Below are 27432 nucleotides of genomic sequence, written 5' to 3' on the forward strand. Positions count from 1 at the left end.
ACAAACTACCCAGTGCTATAGTTTTTTTTTTTTTTTTTCAATATAGGGTATATTTTTCTACAATTCAACACACTTTACTGTAGTAAAACTACACTGTGTTTCATTTTATCAGTTCACTATTCCTAATACTACAGTATGCTGAAGCATCTCTGGAAAAGCACGAAAGGAGTCTGACGGAGCGAGAGCAGGTCATTCGCACGTGAGCAGCCAGTGTTTTGAGAGCTCGCAAGCAGTTTTATCCATGAACAAAGGAAACCGGTGCGTGAGCAGAGATTCGCTCTCTCGCATTACAGCGCTCCCGACTTATAAAACTGCGCTTGCGACATTTGTCAGTGAAATAACAGCATACTCTGAGTTACTCTGAGTTTAACATCAGAAAGCTGATTGGTTATTGCAAGTTGACCTTTTTGTAGTTGTAATACCGCAAATTACAATTGGACTAGTGAAATAAAGAACTACAACACCCCAAAAACCTAGCAACAACAACAAAAAGAATTTAAATGAGCATAAGATGTAGCATTACATGGACATCGCAAAAATAAGACCTGTGCAAAAACATTTAAGACCTAGAACAGCGAATTTAAGACTTTTTAAAGCCATAAATTTAGATTTTTAAATTTTAGACTTTAATACTTTAAGACCCCGCGGGGACCCTGTTAGACTTTCTCTGGTGACGGCCGACATCAAAACATGCCGTAACCGTCCTTAAGGTGGTAAAGCACTGGCATTACATCACAAAACAAGCCGTCTGGCTTGACTGAAGCGCAGTTCTTTCCTAGTTGTTCAAAGAGTCTGCAAGTTTGTGTTTCATGGATATAGGATGTAGCTATAGGTTTGTGAGCATCGATGATGTTAAGTGTGTCTTTATTCAATGCACAGCAGAAAAAAAAAAGTCTTTCAGCGGTGCATGCAGCTGTTGGTAATGTTCTCTCTGAGTCCTCAGTGGAGAAACAACCGTAACCATACCCAAATGTTCTCAGAATGATTTGGCACGATAGAGGAAAAGCAGGCAGCTGTAGTGCATACTGTTTAATAATCAATTTAAATTATGTCACAAATAAATAAATACATAAATAAATAAATAAAAAGCAGCATTAATTCCTGCCCTCTCATGGTAGGTATGCACAGTGCGTACTGTTGTACGGCTGCAGGCGCCACTGCCACGCCCAACCACTCCTGCTGTATATTCAGGCTCTGTTCACCCGCTGCCTGCTCAGAATAATTGTCTACCCGACTCAATCGTTCGCAAATTTAGATCTGGTTTCCAAAATCTCACGCTTAAATTGGGCACAACCAAAAAAGAGAGAGAGATAACAGATAACAGTGTAGGCTGTGCAAGAATTGTAGGCTAAATGTCAGTTTTGTTGTCAGACGTGAGCGCCGACTTAAACGTGAGCTTAAAGTTTTGTGACTGCTAGAGTAAAACTTTGAGGTATTATCACATCGCTCAAAGGGTCATGTTTTTGCATCTATGATGCATAAAAAAAGACCAAGAACAGTAAACTGAACGTTATCTAATGCAAGCTGAAGGACACCGCATCTTCACTGTGCTCTGCCATGGTAAAGTTCGCTCTGAGGACCGTTATGTAGATGATGCATGCTCAGACTGTGCAAATAAAAAGCACCTGCAGAAAGCACTGGTCATGTGTTCATCATGTGTAGCCTGTTTGCACGAGCAAATCGTGAGCGGCATGTGCGCAGTGCATATATGGAGAGCAGAAGCAGCGCGCAGGCGTTTGCATTTCACACTGACTGCGTCTGCAGTGCACAGTTCATCGACAGCTGCTGCACAGATCAATCGATCTCTGTCTATTCCATCTAGTTACCCATCTATAAATAAATACATTTTTTTTTACTTTTCATCTGCACCAAGCCCCGGGGCAACTTCCTCCTGTGCTGTTTCCTTAACCTGCAAGTTTTTATTTTACAAATCATACAGATCCTACAGAACTGTCAGCTTCTCACGCTCTGAGGAGTGTCACTCATGTCTTTTCAGGTGCACACAGTCAGAAGACAATCGCCTGTGATATCATGACATTTTGTTTTTGATTGTCAGGATGATGTAGGCCTATAGTTATAATAATATTATTTATACGATATTGTTATTATTATGGTATTTATACATGATCAAACTAGTGTGCAACTTAAGCAAGACGGATACTAAAATGGTTTTAAATTAGCTTTTGTAGTTCGGGGCCAAATAAATATTTGTTGCCATTATTATTCATTTAAGTTAATTTGATTGAATATATATAAATCAGTGGATATTATTGATGCATTGATTGGATAAAATTGCTTTTTTACTTTGAGTGCTGAAACACAGAAAGTTAAGGCCAAATTAAGCCTCAAAATCAGCCTAGGGTGGATGAAAACAACCCAACCGCACACAAGAGGTAAATATTTAGATGCCAAAATTAGACTGTTTTTACCTAATGAAGGATTCACAAACCTTGTAGAGCTCGTCTTCAGTGGCCTGAGGAAACTTCTCCTTCAGTGTGTCCCTCAGAACTTTAGCAGTGTAGCGTAACCCGTACCTGATTGAGAACACGCACAGACAACACATAATCCTTCAGACACAAGATCAACACACTGCAAAACATGCTTTCCTTACTCAGAGTTTGTCTTGTTTCTAGTCCAAATATCTAATGATTCTTCAATCAAGAAGCGTTTTCTAGACGAGCAAAACATACAGTCTTGTTTTCAGAAATGAATGAAAATTAGGAGGGTTTCTCCTTAAAACAAGCTAAATAATCTGACAATAAGGGAGAGAAAATAGAACAAAACAAGATTATTTTGTTGTGATCTGTGTTGAAGAAATTTAGTCACTTATGAGTTTTTACAAAAGAGAATTCAACACAAAACAATTATTCTGACCCACAAAAAACCCGTTAAGACAGGTGCGGTTTCGGGTCATTTTAAATAAGCAGAACTAACAGCAAGTATTACTGAAATCAAATATTGACATTATTAGACGATCATAACTCCTCTGGGTGTGTGTTACGTACGGCAGTCGGTGTGTGTTGCTGATGATGGCGTTTAACACACGCTCTGTCAGGTTCTTCAGGTTAGTGATGGAGACGTTCAGCCGGTGCTGGACCTCAGAGTGAGACAGAGCCTGATCCACACTCACCTCATACGGCAGACAACTGACACACACAGACAGACACACACACACAGACGTTTGTTTTTGTGAAAAGCGGGTACACTACATAGGTTTACATTCATTTTACACTGTTCAGACCGTATATTGTATTGTATTGCCCTCACCTCTAGATGCGCACACACACACACACACACACACACACACACACACACACACACACACACACACAGAATCACCACAGACACACACACAGATGTTTGTTTTTGTGAAAAGCGGGTACATTACATAGGTTTACATTCATTTTATACTGTTCAGATCGTATATTGTATTGTATTGCTCTCACCTCAAGATGTACACATACACACAGAATCACCACAGACACACACATACACAAACATGTGATTTAAACAAATTTTAAATGCAATCAAAAGCAGAATGTCTGAATAAATGCTGCAATAATGCAAATAAAAGCAACATCTCATATGAGCCCAGAGTCCTGCAGATTTAACCCGCAGCTCAAGATGTTGAATAATAGTAAAGCAGAATAATGCAGTGTGTGTGTGTGTGTGTGTGTGTGTGTGTGTGTGTGTGTGTGTATACCTCTTCTGGCCCGTCTGGCTCTCGCTCTGGTTGACCCAGCTCTTGTAGATCTCCACTGGGTCGGTGCGGATGTTGAGCGATCGGTCCTGCAGGACGTCTCTGATGGCAGGACCCAGGATGTCTTTCAGTGCGTTCTGACCGCGAGCGTGACGGTAGAAGCTCACCAGCATCTTGATGACGGTCGGACTTCCTGTGATCACTTCCTGCGGCCGGTCCACCTTCACACTGCACACAGCATTTATATACATCAGAGGACAGACTGACGTCATTTCTCCAACATTCTTCAGAGTATCTTGTTTTGATAATATGTGACCTCATGGTGTGAGCCAGGGGTGTTCAATTGGTTCTGAACTCAGCCGCTGAGGCAATTTGTTCCGGACTGCCCGATTGCTTTGGGCCAGCATGCGAGACACTCGGGCCAGTGTACAAAATGGTTACTGACCCGATCGGGCCAGTGCTGCCTTGTCACAAAAGTTTGGCTGCCACCGTCTGTCAGGTGCGTGCAAGTACAATTTTAGGGTGCTTTCACACCTACTGTAGACGTTTGTTTAGGAATCTCTCATTTCCCCATTAGTGCGGTTCGTTTGGTATATGTGAATCCAGCAATCGCGCTTGCATCTGCGTCAAATCAATCAGTCCGGGATCGCCTGAATGAGATGGTCTCTGCTCGATAGCACAGATCGATTATGGTGAGAAAACACCCCAGGCTATATCACAGTGTATAATGGTTGTGTAATAGCCATATATACAGCTATATGAAGAGAGAATGATGAGCAGGGCGGGATGTCATTCCTGCCGGTAAATGTGCACTTCATGTCTAAAGTGAAAGTGAAAGCATGATGAAATATTACTGAGAGCTGTTTATCCTTTAGGAAAATTGACCGAAGTTACCATCTGACCATTTTTCCATATTTTAATCTTCTGGTATGCTGTATTAGGCCTTTTGTTTTTATCATTTCTGCACTGACAGCTCGAAAGAAAGACCAACATTGATCAGCCTTCATGATCTGATGCAGCCTCTGTTATGGTTCTCTGTAATTTAAGCCTATAATGCAGAATTCTAGCCAACGTTTCTTTAATAGATTGATTAATTCAATAGATAGATAGATTTTTACAAAACCTGACAACTGAAATGAGGCTCTGTATGAGATAGTCTGACCTCTCTGATTTTTATTTGGTGACTTTGTCTGTGGGTTTTAAAATCAACCTTTTGCTTATAAAATATTCTATACACAACTGTTCAAAAGTTTGGGGTCAGTATGATTGTTAAATATGTTAAAATAAGCATCTCCTGCTCACCAAGGCTGCATTTAGTTCATAAATACAGCAAAATTGTGAAATGTTGCACTATAATAACTGTTCAAAAGTAGTTCATCATTTAATTTAATCATTTGACCAGTGATTTTAAAGATGAATTTTCAGCTCCATTACTCCAGTCTTCAGAGTCACATGATCCTTCAGAAATCACTAATATTAATTAATATTGTTGTTATTATTATTATATTATTGTTATTATTGGTAATAGTAATAAAAGCAATAATGTCTGGAATACTCGAAACTACTATATTTGAAACTACATACAATAAGAAAGCAGTTATTAAAATTTGTAATAAATATTTAACAATTTAACTTTTTTCCTTTACATTTAATAAATGTAGCCTTGATGAACTGAATAATTTTCCTTTAAAAAAAACATTAAAAATTAATAAAACTTTTGACCAGTTCCGTGTGTGTGTGTGTGTGTGTGTGTGTGTGTATGTATGTATGTGGTTGTGTGTGGTATGCATGTATACGCGCACACACACACACACACACACACACACACACACACGCTATCAAATAGCTATTTACTTCTTTTTTTCTTGAAAATTTTGGCAAGAAAAAATAAATAAACAAAATTTTTAAAAAATATTCAGAACCACTGGCCAGCATGGCCAGTACAAAAAATCCTTAGCATTGAACCTTGGCAATGCACTGCTTTTGTTGTGCTCTAAATTACAACATTTGAATGTTTGTTAAAAAAATTTAATAAAATAAATAAATAAATAAAAAAACACATTGTACAGTGCACTGATGTTGTGTAGTTTCAGAATACAATATATCAACATTTTAATGTAGAAAAAGCCAACCTGGGTGTCTTTATGAACACAAATACAGCCTATGGGCTCTTATATTGCTGTTGTGTTATCACTCATATTGCAAGTCATATCTTTCCGGACCCTTTATTTGTGATGCTTTTCATGAACCGACCCCCATGACAAATTAACTGAACAGCCCTGGTGTGTGTGTGTTCGTTCATACGTGATCTTGGATTGTAAGCAGTGTGCAAATTATACATTTGCACCCTTGATGTAAGCAGTGTGTGTTCATGTGTGATCTGGTGGTTTAAGCCGTGTGTGTGTGTGTTCATACGTGATCTCGTGGCGCAGCGCCGCAGTGAAGAGCTGCAGCAGCAGGAAGGCCTCTCTGCAGTCGGAGCCGTAGTTGAAGAGTGTGAAGATCACCGTCTCCATAAACCTGGTGCTCTTATTCTGCGGCATCAGGAAGATCAGCTGAGCCAGATACAGAGGCTGCGTCTACACACACGCACACAGAAAGAAACACATGAAGGGAAATTCTCAATAATACAGGGGTCCGTTCTTCGTACCACGCTTAAATGATCTAAGATTATTTGGCAGATCCTGGATCTTTTCATCTTGATAACTGATCTCTGGCTAATTTGGTTCTTCAAACAAGTTCGCGAATCAGATTAGAATGTCTGGATGAACTGATCTGAGATCTGCGTGTGTTGTGAAGGACAGATCTATCAATCCTCGAAATCATGATCAGCAATGCAGCGATTGGCTGACGGCACAGCAGCGTAATGACATCATCTGATTAATATTCAATTATCCATGTGAGCAAAATTACATCAAATTAGCAGTAAACGGTTTGTTAAATATGACACGCAATAACCTTCCACATTTGTTGTGAGCTGCAGGCTTTACACTTTCATTTGTCAAGACAAGAGTATTCATCATGTATTTCAATGCAAATCAGTGTATTTAGTTCTACATTTAGAAAAGATTTTCTTTATAATAGTAGCCGTTTTTTAATCGGTGTAAAGAATAACTGGTTGTTTACAAAAGCATTTTGATATTGGTAAAGGCGTCTGCAACTTTTGTGAAGCATCAAATCACTGGCATATTAACTATCAAAACATGTTCATGACTGCATAAATGTATTATTGCTTTAAAAAAAAAAAGTCACATATTCTGCATTTCTATTATACACAATTTGTACTAAAGCGATCTAAAAAGTTCATATCAATAGGTTTTCTCTTTGCACCACCAGGTGGCAGTCTTTGTACTTTCATTTCGGGGGTGCAGATTGCATACGTTTTATTAATATGCATAACTTTATTTATTTTATTAATGACTATAACTTTATATATATATAGTTAAAAAATATGTACCATTTTCCCAAGTGTATATAACTACTACTGTAAGAAAATATCAGAATTCGGAACATACCTTCTGTATTATCTTTGCTTGAACTGAGCCGATTTAATCCTGTTTATATGAATTGAACCTGCTCCCGACCAGGTTTGACCTAGCAGAATTGTTGCCATGACAACAACTCTCGGATCAGCTTTGAAGAACGAAACGATCCTGGATCGTGTCAAATCGTCAATATCCAAATCCAGCTAACCGAGTAATCCACGTACGAAGAACGGACCCCAGAGGACAAATTTGTATAATGTCATTTTATGATCCAAGAAATACAACATTGAAGTGGTTTATAAGGACATGCCTAATGTCCTTGTAATTCAAAATGCTTAAATATCATAATTAACAGTTTTATTTACATTCAGATTGTCCACAGATGTGCTGTCAGGGTTGGGTTAGGAATAGGAGTGGTGGAGGAACATATAATAAGCATATTTCACTGCATAAAATACATCTGAGTGTGTGCGTGTACCTGCAGCAGGTAGAAGAGGTGCTGATAGGCCTCCAGTTTCTCCCTCTTCTCTTTACTGAGAGCCTTCAGACCCTTGTGTTTGTCCAGCGCCATCATGTCACTCAGCTGCTCCTTATTCTTCTTGGTGAGCTTCTTACAGTGAGACACTACCTCCTGCGCACACACAGTCAGTCATTGATTGATTCAGTAAAGCGATTCCTAAAAAAAATCCTCATAGACTTATGCATTCTGACACACTGATGTACACATTTGACACTCTTCACACAGATAACATTGGTCCTGTTTTACATCCGTCACTATGGTGACACACAGGTGTTTGTAGAAAAGAGCACATAACCAAACTCCATAATTCGGATCAAAGCCTGAAAGGGTCAGTTAGCTAGAGCTAGTGCTATTATGAGCTCAAACTTCACTCCACGCTCGGAGACTCATCTGGTAGAAAGAGTCAGAACAGGTCTGCTTTAACTCTCTGCTGTAGTATGTCTGTCAGGATGGTGTCTCTCTGACCTGCAGCGTGACTCTGTTGCGCACCAGCAGGCCGATCTTCAAGTCCATCAGGTCCAGGTCGGCCTCCAGCTGCCGGTTTGCTCGTATGGTTCTCACCACGTCCTCTCTGAGGCGCAGCAGCTCTCCCTCCTGCCGGATATCACTGTCCCCGAACTCCAGCAGATGAGCAAACTTGCGCACCACAGACAGAGGAGGAGTGCTGGAGTGAACTGAACACAATAAACAATGATGATTACAAACACATTAAACACTGATGAGTATGCAATAAACAAACACTGGCAATTATGCAAAGCACAGGCGATTACACGAACACTGGCGATTACACACATATTAAATTAATAAACAAACACTGGCAATTATGCAAAACACTGGCGATTACACAAACACAATATTTCAGAACCCCGGGTTGCCAGATGATGGAAAACAGTGCATTTAATTTCACCCATGAAGGCTATCAATGTGTGCAGACGCAGCTGAAAATGCTCCCTATAGAGGAAGGCAGCCGCCTCCGAAATCAGACGCAGATTCAGAGTTATAAATCCACAAGAGGTCGCTGTTAATTAGCAAATAATAAATAACTGAGCAGATTACAGTGTAAGACTATCTTTAGGCATGGTCACTCACAGGAGTTGTCAATCTGGCAACTTGATTGTGTGTCATGTTGTTGAAGTGGTCGGGTGAAAAAAACCCTCTTCAACATTTGAATCTGCACTGCAATACCCATTTCCACCACTAGGTCCTACATAATGCACCCGTATTAATTATAATAATCTAATACATTCATTCATAATATTTCATTCATTCATAGGAAACAGCTTTCTAAACCACAAAAACGTTTACATTAGTTTTGATCACATATGCAGCCTTGGTGAGCAGAACAGAATATATATATCTCCAAGACTTGATGTTAAGTTTATCATGTTTATGTATTCAGTGACTGACCCAGTAGGCGATACTCCTCTCGGGTTCTACTGGCTCTGAAGAAGGCCTGGATCCGGATGATGGCTCCAACCTGACAGATAAATAAACTCTATGAACACACACACACACACACACACACACATACGCACACTCATTATTATGGCGGTGTGTGCACTCACGTGTCTCCTGAAGTACGCCAGACGGGCCAGATATCTCCTGCGGGCGATCCACATCTTCACTGTGGCCTGAATCTGACAGTACAGAGAAACACACACCAGCTTAACCACACATGCATGTATCTATGGATGTTGTGTAGTGATGCAATGAAAGGATTTTGAATTAGAGGTTATAACGGCAATTTAATCATGAACCACACATATCTCTGACATGCTTTATTATTGGAGAATGTGTGATTTAAAACATACATATATCAAAATACAAAGCAAATAAAACTAAAACAGCTGACATGCTGGTCAAAAGTGTAAAGCTCATTCTCTTCCAGCAGGGGGCGTCTATAGAACGGCTCTGGTTGTATTTAATATCCATTATACAGAGATAATCTTAAGAAAATACTGTCTAAACCAGGAATTCTCAACGTGTGGGCCCCAGCCCACTAGTGGGCCTCACCGATCCTTCAGGTGGGCTGCAAGATAGCTTAAAATGAACTCTCAATATTCTACTATAATTTTGGGACTTCATTATTAATATGCTTTATAAAATTATTCAAAGTAAAACACTCTCTCGTGTTCCCTGATTGATTACTTTAAAAACCCGGCACAAAAACAGCCTCAGTCAGCAGCTAGTACACGCAAGCCTGTTCATTCACAAGCTATGCAAGTCTCTCTCTGTGTATTTTTTTGTGAACTGTTTAATTCATTCATACAGTTGACCAAATTAATGTCATGCGAGTGTTTTATAACAGACAGACGCCCATACAGGAGGATCTAGCGAGGCTCAATGCCGTTTCTGTCATAGAATGTAAAATAAATGCATATGAGCTTCAGACGAGCTCTGGTGGAGCTGTACACTGTTCCTGTCAGCGATCTCCCAATAACAAATAGCTGCAAACTCAACCGCCATCAGATCGACACGTTTCAACAGATCTAGGCTGTCTTACTGTATGTAAAGGTTTAAATGAGCATTTAAACAAACATTTTTAGAGAAAATGTCGGACAGGGGGGCCTTCAAAAATTGATCGTAGAAAGAAGTGGGCCCCGAAGGAAAAAGGTTGAGAACCCCTGGTCTAAAGTTTAATTACAGGCCCATAGGAAATCTGCAGAAACTCAAAGATTTTTTTTTAATCCATCATTGAGCCTATTTATTTACTTGTGTAGACATGCGTAAATATATATTTATTACTGCATTACTATTGAATATGTTTATTTCAAATACAATTTATAAACAAAGTATAATATTTTATATCATATTAAAAATAATAATATTTTCTATATAATATATATTTTATATATTTTCTGTCTTTTAATAGATATATGACAGACTTGCAAGTTATAAATTTATTATATTTAATTTAATGTGGCAAGTCTTTAGTTAATGTACTCTCAAAATCATTTTACATAAACCTGCAGATTTTTTATTTTTTATTTTACAAAACTCTGTAAGAAATTACAAAACAATGTCAGCAGATTCTGCCTGGTCCTGATTATGAACCACACATTAAATTTGTTTTCCACTTTATCTTTTGTTTTTAACAAAACAAGAAACTGGTTTGGAACAAGTCGACGTTAAATCATGCCAGGCTTTACACTTCTGCGTGAACTATCCCTTTAATAAAACCTCCCAGAAAACTATTTAGGATTTTACTCCAATATTTCACACACCACAAACAGATTATATTGCTATAACATAATACTATGCACTAGTATACAGAAACAAAAATGGTTTTGTCTTAAAACTCGACCTTTGGTTCATTACCTTAACAATAGCTCTCCAGTTGCGGTAGAGATACTGCAGTCTGCGCTTGTATTCCCTCTGCTGTGTGAATCTCCTCCAGTGAGACTGAACACAAACACAGCACTGTAACACTCTGCACTTCAACAGTATTAAATAATATATAGACACACACAATAACAACACACATCAGAGATGGAGACACAATGCATCACATTAAATTAGAGATTGATTCATTTCACGATTAAATAGAGTTGTAGAGCTGTCTGCAATCAATAAATGTGATTATAATCGAAGTCGATGTGGCAAAACAACACCAACATAACGCAAGGGGAGTCAATCTGAACAACACACAAGACTTAATTAATTTAAAAACATTTATATATCAGAATATCAAGTTAAAATCATGATAATTTGCTGTGAAAGTGTAACTTATTTTTAAGTATATTTGATTTCCTTTAAGCATGAAGCGGATGATAAAGTCGTGGTTTAACCCTGTGTGGTGCAGTCTGATGTTGTTTGTGTGTGTAGGCGAGCGTCACCTGTATGGTGATGACGGCGGGCAGCTGTGTGTTGAGGAAATGCAGACGCTCCTGCAGCTTGAGCCGCAGCAGAAACCCTCGCATGCGCGCCTGCAGCTGCAGCACTAGCGGCTCACTGGCCCTCCACTGCACATCTCTACTGTGAGCTGCAGTTACACCACTGCACACGGCCTGCAGGAACAAACACATTTGAGCACACACAGAAAATAGGCTTTCGATTAATTGCACACAGCCTCAGTGTGTTGTCCTGGTTCAGGTGCGTCTCACCTGAATCTCCTCGTGGGTCAGGAAAGTGCTGTTCTGGACGAACCCTTGAGGTCTTTCCCAGCTGCCCTCCAGTTTCTGCAGGTGGAAGAAATAAGAGCTGCTGTCCGCCAGTTTGGTCCTCATCCACGGACTTCTGTTGTCTCCTGATCAACACACACACACACACACACACACACACACACACACACACAAAACTAAGAATCAGCAATAGTCTGATTTTCAGACTAATGTATGGTGTATACTCTCTGATGATGTATTTGCAAACTCAAATTTAATATGAAGTAAGAGGCGGGGTTAATTTGAGCTCCGCCTCTCACAGCAAATTTATGTTGGGAGGGGTGTGCCTAAGAATATTTCACCCAATCAGAGCAATCATAGAAGGTCTGCCGTTCCCTAGGGGAAGCAGTTGGGCAGATATTTTTCAGTGGATTAACTGATTAATTGTTCAACTTACGATGAAATGAAAAGATGGTCCTTAATTTCTCTATCATAATGACATACATTGATACACTCTTGAAATTAGAAACAAAAACTGTAGGGCGGTCCATGATTTTGTCCTTTGTGAACCAATTGGACAGTTGGAAGATGGGTATTGCTAACAAAATTAAGAAAAATTTAATGGAAAAAGGCAGAGCAGAAACAACATCCTGATAGCTCCACTCTAAAGCATTGATAGCCTCGCCCTAAACCACTGATAGCTTCGCCCTAAACCACTGATAGCTCCGCCCTAAACCACTGATAACCCCGCCTTAAAGCACGGATAGCTCCACTCTAAAGCACTAAAAGCCCCGCCCAAAAGCACTGATAGCCCTGCCCTAAACCACTAATAGCTACCGCCCTAAAGCACTGATAGCTCCACCCTAAAGCACTGATAGCCCTGCCCTAAAGCACTGATAGCCCCGCCTTAAAGCACTGATAGCTCCACCCTAAAGCACTGTTAGCCCTGCCCTAAAGCACTGATAGCCCCGCCTTAAAGCACTGATAGCTCCACCCTAAAGCACTGATAGCCCTGCCCTAAAGCACTGATAGCCCCGCCTTAAAGCACTGATAGCTCCACCCTAAAGCACTGATAGCCCTGCCCTAAAGCACTGATAGCCCCGCCTTAAAGCACTGATAGCCCTGCCTTAAAGCACTGATAGCTCCACCCTAAAGCACTGATAGCCCTGCCCTAAAGCACTGGTAGCCCCGCCTTAAAGCACTGATAGCTCCACCCTAAAGCACTGATAGCCCTGCCCTAAAGCACTGGTAGCCCCGCCTTAAAGCACTGATAGCTCCACCTTAAAGCACTGATAGCCCTGCCCTAAAGCACTGATAGCCCCGCCTTAAAGCACTGATAGCTCCACCCTAAAGCACTGATAGCCCTGCCCTAAAGCACTGATAGCCCCGCCTTAAAGCACTGATAGCTCCACCCTAAAGCACTGAGCCCCGCCCTAAAAGAATTCCATGTCACCAGAAGTGAAGAAAAGTCGTTTTGAGGGGGGGAGAAAAATTTATGAAATGCGATTCCATTTTTTTTAGGTGCGATTTTGAGGGCAAATGAATTTTACAAAATAATAAGTGCATAAATAGATCATTTATAAGAAGCACTCCTGCATACACATACAAATAAGAGTATATTGAGATTTCATTGTAACTTTAAGACTGCAAGCAAAAAAAAGAAAAAAAAATAGTAAGAAATTAACATTTGGATTTTATGTGGAATTTAAAACAGAATATTAAAATTGTAAAGTAAATGCAAAGCTAACAGGTGTGTGTGTTTGACTGACCCTCCAGTGTTTTTGCGCGGAGAAGTGCAGTCAGCTCCGTCTGATACCCATCAGCACACTCCGACACCACGCTCCGCAGCGCCACCTCAGGTAGACGCAGAACACGCAACGTCTGAGACGCTTTACACTCTTTCACCGCCTGATTGACTGCTGCTAGACCCAGACACACTGCACACACACACACACAAACAAACAAACAGGTGACACTTTTCCTCTCCATATGCACCAACATTCCCCTTGGAGAACACAGTGCAATGTTTAGTGTGCTTCACACACGTGAGTGGACTTGACAAACCACTTGCAGCACACACTCTCCGCTTTCTGTATGCTCGGAGGAGGGAAAAGTAAAAAAACAAATAAATAATTTAGACTCGTCATAGTAATAGTAATTACTACTAAATCATGCAAAAAAAAAAAAAAATCAGCAAGGGTTTGAACACTTAGCACCATGTGATATTTCAGTCTTTCTTTTTTATTAATTCTGCTAATTTTGTTTTGTCAATAAGGGCGGACGTGTGTACACTGAGGAAGAAAAATCAACTTAAACGATTTTAACAAAGAGCTGCAACATAACAGAGTAAACAACTCAAGGGGGTCTGATTATTTTCCGTACCCACTGTATACACTGTGATAATGTGAAGAGCTTATTTTATCCACAGAAATGGATAAAGCATCTGCTAAATGAAATCAGCATTGGTTTCTATAAAGAGCACTTAAAAATAAATAAATAAATAAAAGAAAACTACATTATAATAATCATATAATATGTGTGTGTGTGTGTGTTCACTCACTCTTCAGGGCTTTCTGAGTGTCCTGATTGGCCATTCTCACACCTTCCTGAATGTCAGCCAACCAGAGCTCAGCTCCAGGGTCTCGGCTCAACTAGAGTAACACAAACAGAAACGGGAACACGGTCAGACAGGAAGTGGAGAAACATTAAGGAAAAACAGCGTATTTTAATTTTAGTGTAACTTTTATTTACTTTTCTGATCTGTGTTGGGCTTTTTACACTAGATACGTTTCCAGTCATTTTAATGCATAAAAAAATCAACTGAAATATCTCAACTATACTTTGTTTAAATACTGTAATAGAACTTATTTATTTTCTTATTAACTTATTTATTTTATATCCAATTCATGAAAAGCGCTATAGAATTAAATCTGCACACCTCGGCCTTGTGTCTGCGTGCGCGGATCAGCAGGTCATGGTAGCGTCTGGCATTGAGTGGCTGGACGTCCTCCAGGCCACTAGAGGGCAGCATGAGCGCAGAAAGAGTCTTCTGAGGGTCACTGCGACTCAGAGCCTGATTGATCAGACCGATGGTCACAATCTCTGGAGAACAACAACAACAACAACAACAACAACAACAACAACCACACAGTCAGTAAAGCTGCTATCTATGTGATACTTAAATGCCAAATCAGCAGCATTGGGAAAGAGTATTCAGTATATAATTTACAATCATAAGCGCTTGAAATGTAAAATAAGTCTGATAAAGGTGTAGTGAAGTTTGAGCTGAGAATATCACACAGATAATGTTCTCCAGCTCTCTGAAACTGCCCCTGTGGGGTTTTGGTGACTGTCGCTTTAAATGCAAATGAGATTGTGCTCTTTTTAGAAAAGGGCGGAGCTACAGATGCCAAAATGACAGATGTAAAACAGCAGTGTGTGTGTTGGCAGTGCTGGTCAGGTGTGTGTGTGTGTTGATGCTTCTGTCAGTCTATGTGGCTCCTGTCTCTGTTCATCTACACCTCCACATCTATAATCCTCTTAGTCTATGCTGACATCATCTTCAGCAGCTCAAACACTTTAATGGCTAATGGACAGACGGCTGCTTCTCACTCAGGGCTGCTGGACATGCTAATGAGATGGAGAGATGCCCACTAGTGGGCGGGGCTTACAGAGGGAGAATGTCAATCACAGTGTTTCTGCAGACTGTTCACGTAATTCATGTCCACCATTAGATGCTGGATATATAATCACACACTGCTGACACTCAACCCTGCATAAGTGATTTTTGCATAACAGCTCCCTTTTAATAATCATGCATTGTAGCAAAACCATATAAACAAAAACACTGATAAACAACTAGACCTTTTTAAATATTTCCTTAGTAAAGCTGCTATAAGCCACTAGTAAAATAAGCACAACAAAAGCGGACTGACGTTCGTGCTCCTCATGAGCAGAAGTGTTGACAGCGTTCAGGCCCGTCTGCAGATCATTCCAGGACAGAAGAGATTTTCCAGCGCTCCGCTTCAGCTCACACAGCTCCTCGAAATACCTGAACACACACTCATTATGACTGATCACAAGCCGAGGCAGGAGTAGGCCAGCAAATTATCATCATTTTAGCACAAGACACTGATCAATTAATGACAAGAAATTAGGCATCTGTATGTGTCCAATGTGTAGCTTTGATATGTATATTTACAATGTTTATGACTTGTTTTATATTTTATATCTAATGTTTATCTTCTTTATAACTGTTTTTTTGCTCTCCTCGTATTTTTAAAGTGTAAAGCACTTTGAGAATGAAGTTTTAAAAGTGCAATACAGCAATACAGGATTATTATTACCTCTGAATCAGACTGTCATCGATGTCTGTGAGTCCGGCTGCAGGACTGATCACTGTAGAACTGAACGCTCCGAAATCTCGGACCTCCAGAGCCTGATTGACCAGAGCCACTGCAGAGAGCATCTCTACTGCTACATACAGCTCCTCCTGCTGCAGCTCAGCCTGAACACACACACACACACACACACACACACACACACACACAATCACAAATGTGCACACACACATGCGCACACACACACAATCACAATGAAACAAACACACGCACGCACGCATGGATGGATGGATACACACAAATCCCACACACTCACACAGATTCACAGAATTGCAGATACGCACACATACACACACAAGGAATTACACACACAGACAGACACACACACACACAGAATTACAAAATTGCGCGCGCACACACACACACACAAAAAGAAGCACAAATGCACAGACGCTCACACACAAATAGAAACTGCAATTCAGAGGTTCAGTACTGGTTTGTGTGTGTGTTACCTGTGGGCACTGTGAAATGTGTGTGTGTGTGTGTTACCTGTGGGCACTGTGAAGTGTGTGTGTGTTACCTGCAGGCACTGTGAAGTGTGTGTGTGTGTGTGTGTTTTGTGTGTGTGTGTTACCTGTGGGCACTGTGAAGTGTGTGTGTGTTTTGTGTGTGTGTGTTACCTGTGGGCACTGTGAAGTGTGTGTGTGTTACCTGCAGGCACTGTGAAGTGTGTGTGTGTTACCTGCGGGCACTGTGAAGTGTGTGTGTGTTACCTGCGGGCACTGGCGCTGCAGTGGTGCCAGCTCTCTCTGGTAAAGCTCTGCTGCAAACGGATAGACATCTGGCAGATGAGCGTCTGGATTCATCAGAGCACGAACCGTCTGACGAGCTTCTCCACGCCGAACAGCCTCGTTTATTTTACACACCGCCTGCTGCACTGCACACACACGCACACAAAGATTTAACACCAATGATTAATGTACGATTAAGAGGTCTGAGTTTTAAGTTCATAAAAGTAAAAACTGCTGTGGGCAATATTATCAGCCCCTTAGAGACCTATTCGTCCCATTTTTGAAATGCATCTCTGCTGTGTGTGTGTCTAGAGTGTGTGTGTGTTTGAGTTTGAGCTGAGAACAGCACACAGATAATGTCCTCTGACTCTCTGAAACGGAACATTTCAGGCTTTGATCCTAATTGTTGCGTTCTGGTGACTGTCGCTTTAAATTCAAATGAGATAGTGCTCTTTTCAGAGGAGGGCGGAGCGTCAGACGCCTGTGTGTCACCATAGCGACAGATGCAAAAACATGACTGACATTATAAAAATACATTTCTGCTGAAGAAAATGCCGCCATGCAGAGCGCAAGTCTGTGAGAAACAAACTTACACAACTAAGACATTTCCTAATACATCATACAGCCCTAATGTCAATGTGTGTGTGAGTGTGTGTGTCAGAGGCGTCACTCACTGGTTTGGTCTCTCTTCGCGTCCTCATTGGCCATGTTGATGCCCTCCTGCAGTTCTTCTCTCTCCAGAGGATCCACACAGCCCAGATCCTGACAAACACACACTTCAGTCAGCAGGGGGCGCTGCTTTATCACTGAACACTAACTATGTCTGCATCTACCTATTTTTATGCACATTGTGGACAGCTTTAGAGAGTGAAGTCTGTGCGTGCGCTCTCATGTGTTTTTGATGGCTGATGATCAGATAGAAGTGTGTGAGAGGCTCTTTGAATCGTTAATATTGGTCTGCAGCTCTCCATTGTTGCAGATGTGAAATGTAAAAGGCCTCAGACCTCCACCAGTTGGTTTTAAAATGCTTCAGTATTCTTCTTCCGAGGGCTGGGTATCGAGTTCGATACTTTAAGCACCGACCAAATTGTCTCGATACTATCGAGTATCGAAAAAATCATTTTCGTTCGGTACCAAAATTTCGATACCCAGGGGTATAATCTTGTTAACGTCAGTGAGCTAGAAAACCTGCGGCATCCTTAACGTGCCCGGATCAAATGCTTATGATTGGCTGCAGCGAGGCTGTCTTGAAAATCAATAGTTCACCACGGTTACGCCCACTCACTCAGAGCTTGTCAAATGTGAGGCTGTAATGTGTACACTACACTTTAAAGCAGTTTTGCATTGTTTGACTGCAAGAAGATCACGCCGGCGCAGTCATCATAACAACGTCATCCTCCGTGACTGATGAGCATAACTGCACGATGGCATCTCAGCGCAAAACAGAACTAAACACTTAAAATTCAATGCTTAATCAGTCATTAATAAGGACTATTGATTAAAGGGTTATTGACAATCAATGGATTATCAAGTAATCATTAGCATCCCTAAATACTCGCCATTAAAAGGAGAGGTCATCCAAAATGGAAAGTTCTGTCACAATTAACTCACCTTTTACTTGGTCCAAACCTGTTTCACTTTGCTCGGATGTTGAACAATATTATACAGTCGATCAAGATTGTTCTTTTGTTTATTATGTATATTGTCAGACAGCTAAAACATTTCACAAGATGTGCTAAATCAGCTGCACAATGGAACTGGCGTGCTGGAAATCCTATAAAATTGAGAGATATCAAGATTTGACATTTATCATGATGACTATCGACAGACTGATATGAAAAAAATAGAGATAATTTTTGTCTGGAGGAGAACAAACACCACAGTAACAAATCCCAACAGTGCTGCAAACCACACTTCTCTCAGCAATATTTATGACTATTATATTTAAGTTCTGTTTCTCAAACGCTGCTTTATTCACTGATGTGTCATGCAATATTCCAGTTTTGTGCACTAAATTAGTTTGGATGAAACCACAGCTAGTGATGATTGTGTGTGTGTGTCTCACCAGGGCTTTCTGCTCTCGGTCTGCACTTAGCTGCTCCAGGTACCAGGATGCGTGATCTCGGATCAGTCCTCTGAGCGCTAAGCTGGAGTTCTGTAGAGCACACAGCAACCCCAGCGCATCACTGCAGTCCAGAGCCTCATCCACACGCTCCACTGCTGCACGCACTGACACACACACACACACACACACACACACACACACACACACACACACACACACACACACACACACACACACACACACACACACACACACACACACACACACACACACACACACACACACACACACACACACACACACACACACACACACACACACACACACACACACACACACACACACACACACACACACACACACACACACACACACACACACACACACACACACTTAATTCAAGCACATCTAAATTCACTTAAACTTAAAACAAACACGGGTCCTTGAAAGTGCTTAAATGAAGTACTTTCCAATCCTTAAATAGGAATGTCCGACATTCAAGCACTTTTAAGAACCCTGAATCTATAAAAATACCACCAAAAAATAAACACTACAGTTGTCGTAACTGTTTTTTTACCACAATAATAATAATCATCAAGTGTCAATGCATTATAAAAAATGAACATTACATACGATTTATTGAAATGTAATGTTGTTATAGAGTTGAAATCCAACCCAAATGTGCTTTACACAGTAATGTGACTCACTGTTGACGGTGTTGATGGAGTCCTGTATTTCTCTCTGCGTCAGATATTCCTCATAAATGTCCTTCTCCTCTGAAGTGTTGGTCCGTGCCCGCGCTGCTTTCTGCACGCGCGCCTGCTGCAGCATCTGCTGATATACAGGCATCAGCGGGTCCTGCAGGGCGTTCAGCATGGCGTTGGGGTTTCTCAGGGTCTGAGCGGTGGTCTGAACACACCCACGATCCACTGCTTCATTGATGGCGATCACAGCCGCGTGCACTGCAGAGACAACACAAACATCAAATGTGTGCTGCAGCCTCAATAAAGGAAATTACAGGGGTGTACCTATAATATCTATATTCATATTTAGAAAGGATGCACAGAATATTCGGCCACTGAAAGATTTTTTTGTTCTGATGACGCAAACAGAAACCGTGGCCTGCACAAGCTTGTCTGAAGCAGCATGTCTGCGGTGTGTCTGCTCTTTTTTTAGCTCCTCTGCACTTCATAGTGACTCTTATAAAGATCCTTCATTAGATGTGGAAATAGATCAGTGCGATGGATGTGAACCCACAGGGAGATGGAGAGGGAGCTGCGCAGGAGACGGAGATCAGAGTGCACTAAAAAGCGATGCACACTCGTTGCTTAATATGTTCAGTGAAATCCTGCAAGAAAGTGTCTCAAATTATAATAGGTAGGCTATTCTGTTCTGACCTATGGCTACAATCTGATGACCACACATATAATAGTCTATTTCTGCAAAAGAAATTAAATATGTAGGCTAATGCAGCGGTTCCCAACAGGGAGGTCCTGGCCCACAAGGGGACCTCACATGCTCCGTGGGGGGGTTGCATCATATTTTAAACAAAGTTTAGCAGTTAACGTTTAGGATGACAATTTTGGCTAACCAAAAAAATAAATAAAAATGAATAAAATGGACAAATTTGTAATTTATCCTCCACAAAAAAAAAAAAAAAGTCTCACTGATTTGCCTTCAGCAACTATACTAGACCCAGGTGACGAAGTCCCAAACATTTCAGGTCGCAGCGCTAACAATACTTACTGGAAACACGAAATGCAAGAAATAACAAAATAGTTACCTGAAATATGGTTTTATTCAATTTTCTCGAAGCAAGGAATCCCTGACCCGGCCACAGTGCATTATCTGCGCCAAGTTCTTGCTAACGAGAGCATGAGGCCATCCAAATTACAGGTGCAGTAGGTGACTGTCTTCAGAAACATTTGTTGTTGTGCTGGTTGAAAGTCTCTTCACATTCCAATAGTAATGATTAAAGTAAATGATCTAAATGTATTTATATGTATTTTTATATTTTGCATAAGGCATAAAGCTAAAAAATGTTCATCGAATTAAATAGAGTCAGGCGGACATCTCTCATAATTCTGATAAGCAGCTCAGACTGTCTGTCAGCAAATGCAGATTTGAACAACTGCACAGCAGTTTGTACACAGCTCCGCCGACCGCTGTTTGTGCATAGACGTGCTGCGCGTTCACAAGAGAGAGAGAGAGCAAGCATGTGCGCGATCGGCAAAAACATGCTGAATCAAAACTTTAAAAAATCTCCCGGTGAAAGACTGATAAGACTATTTTCAGTTTCATAAGGTCCTTTTACAGCATTAATAATGTAGATTTTATTTAGTTTAACAACAAAACACAAGTAAACACCGCTATTCCGCCTAGACCCTATATTGTTTACCATGCAACTCTAAATATTCACTCTGAAATAGCATGTCAGTTTGGCTTAGTAATGAGTGTAATTCCTGCACGCCGCCGGACAAGCACTGGTCGCTTTTAACACGAAAGAGGGCTCTTTAGCTGTCATCTTTAAGGTAGGCGTGCTCCTGTTTTAGGAGGCGTGGCTCTGGACGGCATGGGAGGGACTGGCTGTTTCTCAATATGTGTTCTTCAGCGGTCTTGCGTCCTCGTGTTCTCGTGTAACGTCATCATCAGCTGCCTAAGTTCAGTTCCAATACTCAAGACCGCAAGTACGGAGGACGCGTGAAACTTCCCGGATGTGATCTTGATATAGAGGACGCACTGATGCAGACTAGAGCACCGAACTCGCTCTGGAAGTCCCAGAAGCCATTGCGACTGGAGGTGGGAAGCGCTGCATTTCATCTAGATTTATTATTTAAGTTCATAGATATGAATTAGTTACATCAGGAGTTTCCCTATATGAAACGGTGACAGTAAACATTACCATGGACATCTTAATAAAAGAATAAACACATTAAGGGTGCTGGTTCGCTGAAATGCGTATTAAAATCTGTTTTATTTATATTGTGCAACATATATTTATAATGTTTTCATGCAAAGTATATATTTTGAAAAGGGGAAAAACCATAAATCTTTGTATGAATGCTGTAATGTTTAAATAATTTACAATTTAAAACACGTGAAGGTCATGTGACCATCAGGAAGAACGCAGCATCTCAATTCTCAAAGGACGCGTTCTCTGCCCTCGCGGTCTCCAGAGTTCGTTCTTCCGAGGACACCTGGCAAGACCGCTCTCCACAAAAACACAAGTCCGTTCTCTGCGTTCTTGGAATTGAGAAACAGCCACTGTGATTCAGAGATTGATGCTAAGCTGTTAGCATTGTGGAAGATCACCTACTGCACCTTTAACACGACATTTGCAGACGACTCCCCAATACCACAAGGTGTACCCAACACAAAGGGCCTGATGATGTTTTGCTTTTATGTTTTACATTAGGCTATTATTTGAGGATAAACATATCATTTGTTCGAAAAAAAAATTTTTGTCATACCTACTGCAAACTTATATGAGTAATATTATCATTAAATGTGGAGAAGGGCCTTACAATATTTTTTTAGGGAAAAGGCTGTCTCAGGCAAAAAAAAAAAAAAAGGTTGGGAACCACTGGGCTAATAGGCGTGTTCAGTGGAACGAGTTTACCCCCTTTCTCTACTAAAGAGTAAAAGTAAAGAGAAAGTAAAGAGGCTGAATGGAGGAGGCTCGTTCTTTATCCTTGTGCTGCAGATGCTCTGTTTAACTGTTTCCTTGCTAGTGAAGTGTTCAGTTTTTACTCTTACAGAGTCGACATGTAAATAGCAAATGCACCATGGAGCGACACAACTGACTCTTAAAGCAAATGAGAGACGAGACTCTGATAATAATGCAGGTTATGCTCAAAACACACCCAGAACTCATTAAGAGAATAAGCATAGCCCTGTTAAACGATGCGCTGGGGTGCAGAGCGGATTTTTACATCCTTAAAATAGCAAAAGTGGATTCAGACACATCCTAAATACTTTTGTGGCATGAGCTTTAGACTCTGTGCCTAGATCATTAAAATAGAGCCCAATGTGTGAGAAGCACTGTATTTTATTTATTTATATATTTATTTATTATTATTATCATTAAGGGTGTACAACTTAGAAGCTTTTTCTGTGAAATATATTATGCGACATTAGTCTGGGTTTCACAGAGGGAGTTACAAATCATGAGAAAAAAAAATCTTAAAGCATATTTTAATAAACATTTCAGTTATAATTATATTTAGTTGTTTAATTGAGCAGTCTGCCACACCCACCTGCCGCCTCGTCCACAGAGAGCTCATTGGCCAGGATTCCTCCAATCTTGCTGAACGCCGGCATCTGAATGCCGTATTTATCCAGCTCCAGCTTCATGTTATTGATCTCCTCCTCTGCAAAACACACAAAACACTGCGTATAAATCCTGCTTCTTACACCTTTCTCAAAGTCAAATACAGCAATGTATAAAGTGTGGCAAATTAGATATATGCATAAAATGGCTGTTTGGAGCTTATGTAGGTCGACAATTCAACATTCATCTTTGACTGAATAAACAGTTAGTAAACACAAGTACATCTTATTAAACATAATTTATTTTCGTCACCAATTATCAGAGTAGAACAGTTCCTTAAGCAGTTTGTGATGCATTTTGGAAACAGGAGTTGAGCCCCTGGCTTGAGAAACCCGTTCTCAAAGACTTACTTTTAGTTGTTATTTGGGTAGCTCTCATATTCTGAATGCCTTAGGCAGAATTCAAATGAGCCATTTTAATCTAGATTAATTTCAAGATTAAAAAATGAATTTATTCCACACCTATAATTGATATATAATATAATAAACATACACAGCACACTTTTACTTTGGATACAATTAAATAAAAAGAGAAAATGTTTGATTTCACTTTAGGACTCAAGAAAGGAAAACTGCTCTGCTATGAAACATAAAAGTGCATCACTTTAATTAATAAAATAAATCATAATGAATTTTACCGGTGAACTTGACCTTTCCACAGAGGTCGTGGATCTGAGGAGCGAGTCCCAAACGAAACAAGTACAAACTAACAGAAGAGATCAGAAAGCAGGCAGTCATTAACACACACAGAGACAGAATGTGATTATGATAATAATGAGCACAGACGCAGACCTCAGAGCATGAATACAGTACACCGCTCTCGGCATGTTCTTCTTATCATACACATCCGTCGTCTCTGGATGAAAGATCTGCAGGACAGAAGCAGGTTACCATTATTCTCTTCGAGAGAGGTTTCATCAAATCAAATTTTAGACCCTTAAGACTGACATTTCAGGCTTGTGGGGAGAGACTTGAGTTTATTGACATATCATATCATAGCGTCTCTGGCTATTTCATGGCAAAAAAACTGATCAAATTCGCAAGACTTTAAAAATACTACTTTTATTTTGAAAATAATAACAATAGCAATATACAATACATAAGATAAACATCTAAAGCAGCTTTTAAAGATTTACTTTTGAGAAAACGTCTAGCACAGATTTTTCAGATATAGGTATACAGGACAGAATTGTGAGGATGTTTTCTAATGGCCTGTAGAAATGATTCTTACTTCCCTGCCCCACTTAATGGATTTACATTTGCTCGAATTATACAACTATTTTATAACTACATATTTTAAATTATGAGTAAAAACAGTCAAACAGAAGTTATATACACACATACATTTTTCAACATAACTTTTAAAAAATTGCTTTATATTAATCTAACCGTACAACACTCTTTCCAAGACTGTCTTCAACAGGTAGCAATAAATACATGGAGTGATTGTAAGAAAAACAAATAAACCACACACTGGTAAACTAAGTTAATGAAAAACTTGTTAAAACAGGGTTTCTGCAGGTCTTAAAGTTAAATTTAAGATTTAAGACCTTTTTAAGACCATTATGAAAGAAATTTTAGACTTGTACAAGGCTGAATACTAAGGATTTTTTTCGAATATCTCAGTTGGAAAAGATTTTCACTGTAATACATACTAATGTAATACATTTAATAATAAAAAATATAGGTCAGATCAGTCTCCTAAGCAGTAAATAAATGGATAACTTTTAAACAAATGTTACTGTAAGGAAAGTAATAAAACATTACGGTAAACAGAGTCAAAGATGCTATTGTTAAATGAAAAGTTTTATTAAGATTTTGTTGATGAGTGTTAATGGCCAAATTGGGGAGCTAGCTATACATGAACAAAGGAAAATTAAGACTTGTTAAAAAAGATTTAAGACCTAAAACACACTACTTCTGTAGATTTAAGACTTTAAGGGCTAAAACTTTGCCTTGGAGAATTAAGACACTTTGAAGACCTCACGGATACCCTGTAAAAGCTGTATTAGGATGGACTGTTGGCGATTGGATGGATGTTAGCCAGGTTTACCTGAACATTGGACAATTAAGACCCGTTTAAAATTATATATATATATACACATATATATATATATATATATATATATATATATATATATATATATATATATATATATATATATATATATATATATATATATATATATATATATACATACATATATATATATATACATACATACATACATATATATACATACATATATATATATAAACATACATATATATATAATTTTAAACGGGTCTTAATTGTCCAATGTTCTGGTAAACTGGGCTAACATCCATCCAATCGCCAACAGTATATATATAAATAAATATTAAAAAAATCAGATTTACCGTTGGCAGTCCGACCTCCATCATGGCATTCCTCCAGTGGTTGATGTTGTCAGTGTGACGGAACTGAAGCCCAGAGACCTGAGCAGCACAAATCACACACACGTCACGTCATTTAAAAGATAAATATATATATATGATGTTTCCTTAAAATATGGAGCCATGCACATGACATCCTAGATAAAAGCAGGGTTCTTACTTTAAGACAAATAGCAAATATTTTTTTGCAGAAAATGATTATTTTCATTGGATCATATTCACACCAAGCTGACACCAAATAACCAGCATCGACGAAACCCAGAAAGTGAAAATGATAGCTGCGCCGGTCTGACAATAGCTAAACATCCCTTGTGCCACATTGGGGCAGGTGTATGATAGTGTCCATTTTCACAGTAAACGTCACTCCCCATAGAGGGATTCGCTCCTGGAAATATGTCCAATAATCCATATTGTCGCCAAATATGGATGGAAAAAAAATGGAGTGAAATTACAGCCTCTTTGTATTCCCTCTTGGCTGGAATTGTTTACTTGCTACGTCACTTCACTACGCCACACTATGACTGAATAATCAATCAGAGCATTCTATTTAGCTGACACCGATTCTACACACTCAATTTGGTCAATGAGTGCCGACATGAGGTAAACACCACATATACACTAGCCGAACCGACAACCATCAAAACCCAATGGCCGACTGCAGGGTTGATGTGTCCCGGCCCAAACCTTCAGTCATTATGTGCTGACCTTGTAGCGCTGCTGATCCAGGTCATAAATCTTCTTGAGAGGAACCACACGAGGAGCGAAGCAGTGGCCCAGTTTGGCCAGATAAACACCGTTCCTCAGAGCCTCCTCCAGCTCTGTGGGAGCAGGCAGATCCTCCTTCAGACACTCCTCCATCCACCTGCAGCACACGGCACAGACACACACAAACAGCATCGATCATTTGGAGGGCTCACAAAATCACAACATCTAGAGGCTGTTGTTTTTTTTAAGTCAAGCTACCAAAATCTAAACGCTTCACAACAGGCCAGTGAGCAGGAAATACATTTCAATGCTTTTACAATCTCTTACTAACTGGATAATAATGTATGAGCTGTGCAGCTGATACTAGACATGGACGATAACCGTTTTCAAGGTATACTGCAGTTTGGAAAAGTCAAGGTTTTAAAACAGTCAATATTTTCTGCAATTAAGTAAGATTTTTTTATTTACTTTTTTTTTTGGACAACAGTATCTCCAACAGAAAGGTGTCCAAAAATGCCATTTTAAATTGTAAAGAAAATCTGTTTTTGAAATAAATGAAGACAGCAGAAGTCAGTGATTCATTTAAATTATTTAGCCTGACATGTTTACTGCTCCAAAACATTTGAAATGTTTCTCAAAAGAATGGGCCTGTTCAGAAAGGAGGTTAAGTGAAAACTCAGAGTACTTTAACCCTGAAATGAGAGAAACTCTGGGTTTTCAGTTTCAAAATGGCAGGTTTGTTAAAATCGAGAAAGCAGGGTAAGTCAAACCCGTTTCTGAAGGAGCGGTAACTTTAACTCAGAGTCAGTTACTGTGGTTGCCTAGATTAATGGGATTATTATTCTTTCTAAAATCTATCACTTGATCAATAAAAAAGGCAGACACACAAGTGCACTTTTAAATCTATTAAAACGTGTATAAAATGGGGAATGTGTGTAAAGATTTTATAAACGTCACACATAACATTACTTATTTTATTAAA

General features: G+C 39.8%; 1 protein-coding gene across 3 annotated transcripts in view; it reads right to left on the reverse strand.

The window, feature by feature from the left end:
* Positions 1 to 27432, reverse strand: part of iqgap3 (IQ motif containing GTPase activating protein 3) — a 47948-nt gene that overhangs the window by 15883 nt on the left and 4633 nt on the right. For 2 of the 3 annotated variants that reach the window (XM_087284973.1, NM_001308967.1), the window contains 25 exon segments: positions 26451 to 26607; positions 25710 to 25787; positions 24123 to 24199; positions 23969 to 24036; positions 23258 to 23371; positions 19709 to 19963; positions 19002 to 19165; positions 17611 to 17698; positions 16919 to 17082; positions 16152 to 16312; positions 15741 to 15856; positions 14744 to 14907; positions 14366 to 14456; positions 13575 to 13742; positions 11809 to 11951; positions 11542 to 11712; positions 11024 to 11107; positions 9271 to 9342; positions 9113 to 9182; positions 8171 to 8379; positions 7664 to 7816; positions 6116 to 6279; positions 3704 to 3928; positions 3006 to 3146; positions 2450 to 2534 (listed from right to left, as the gene is read on the reverse strand). In XM_087284973.1, the coding sequence (XP_087141099.1) occupies positions 2450 to 2534; positions 3006 to 3146; positions 3704 to 3928; positions 6116 to 6279; positions 7664 to 7816; positions 8171 to 8379; positions 9113 to 9182; positions 9271 to 9342; positions 11024 to 11107; positions 11542 to 11712; positions 11809 to 11951; positions 13575 to 13742; positions 14366 to 14456; positions 14744 to 14907; positions 15741 to 15856; positions 16152 to 16312; positions 16919 to 17082; positions 17611 to 17698; positions 19002 to 19165; positions 19709 to 19963; positions 23258 to 23371; positions 23969 to 24036; positions 24123 to 24199; positions 25710 to 25787; positions 26451 to 26607 (3382 nt within the window). 3 annotated transcript variants of the gene reach the window in all.

The sequence above is a fragment of the Danio rerio genome, chromosome 16 (genome assembly GCF_052040795.2).
Source record: "Danio rerio strain M-AB ecotype USA chromosome 16, GRCz13ab, whole genome shotgun sequence".
NCBI classification, from domain to species: Eukaryota; Metazoa; Chordata; class Actinopteri; order Cypriniformes; family Danionidae; genus Danio; species Danio rerio.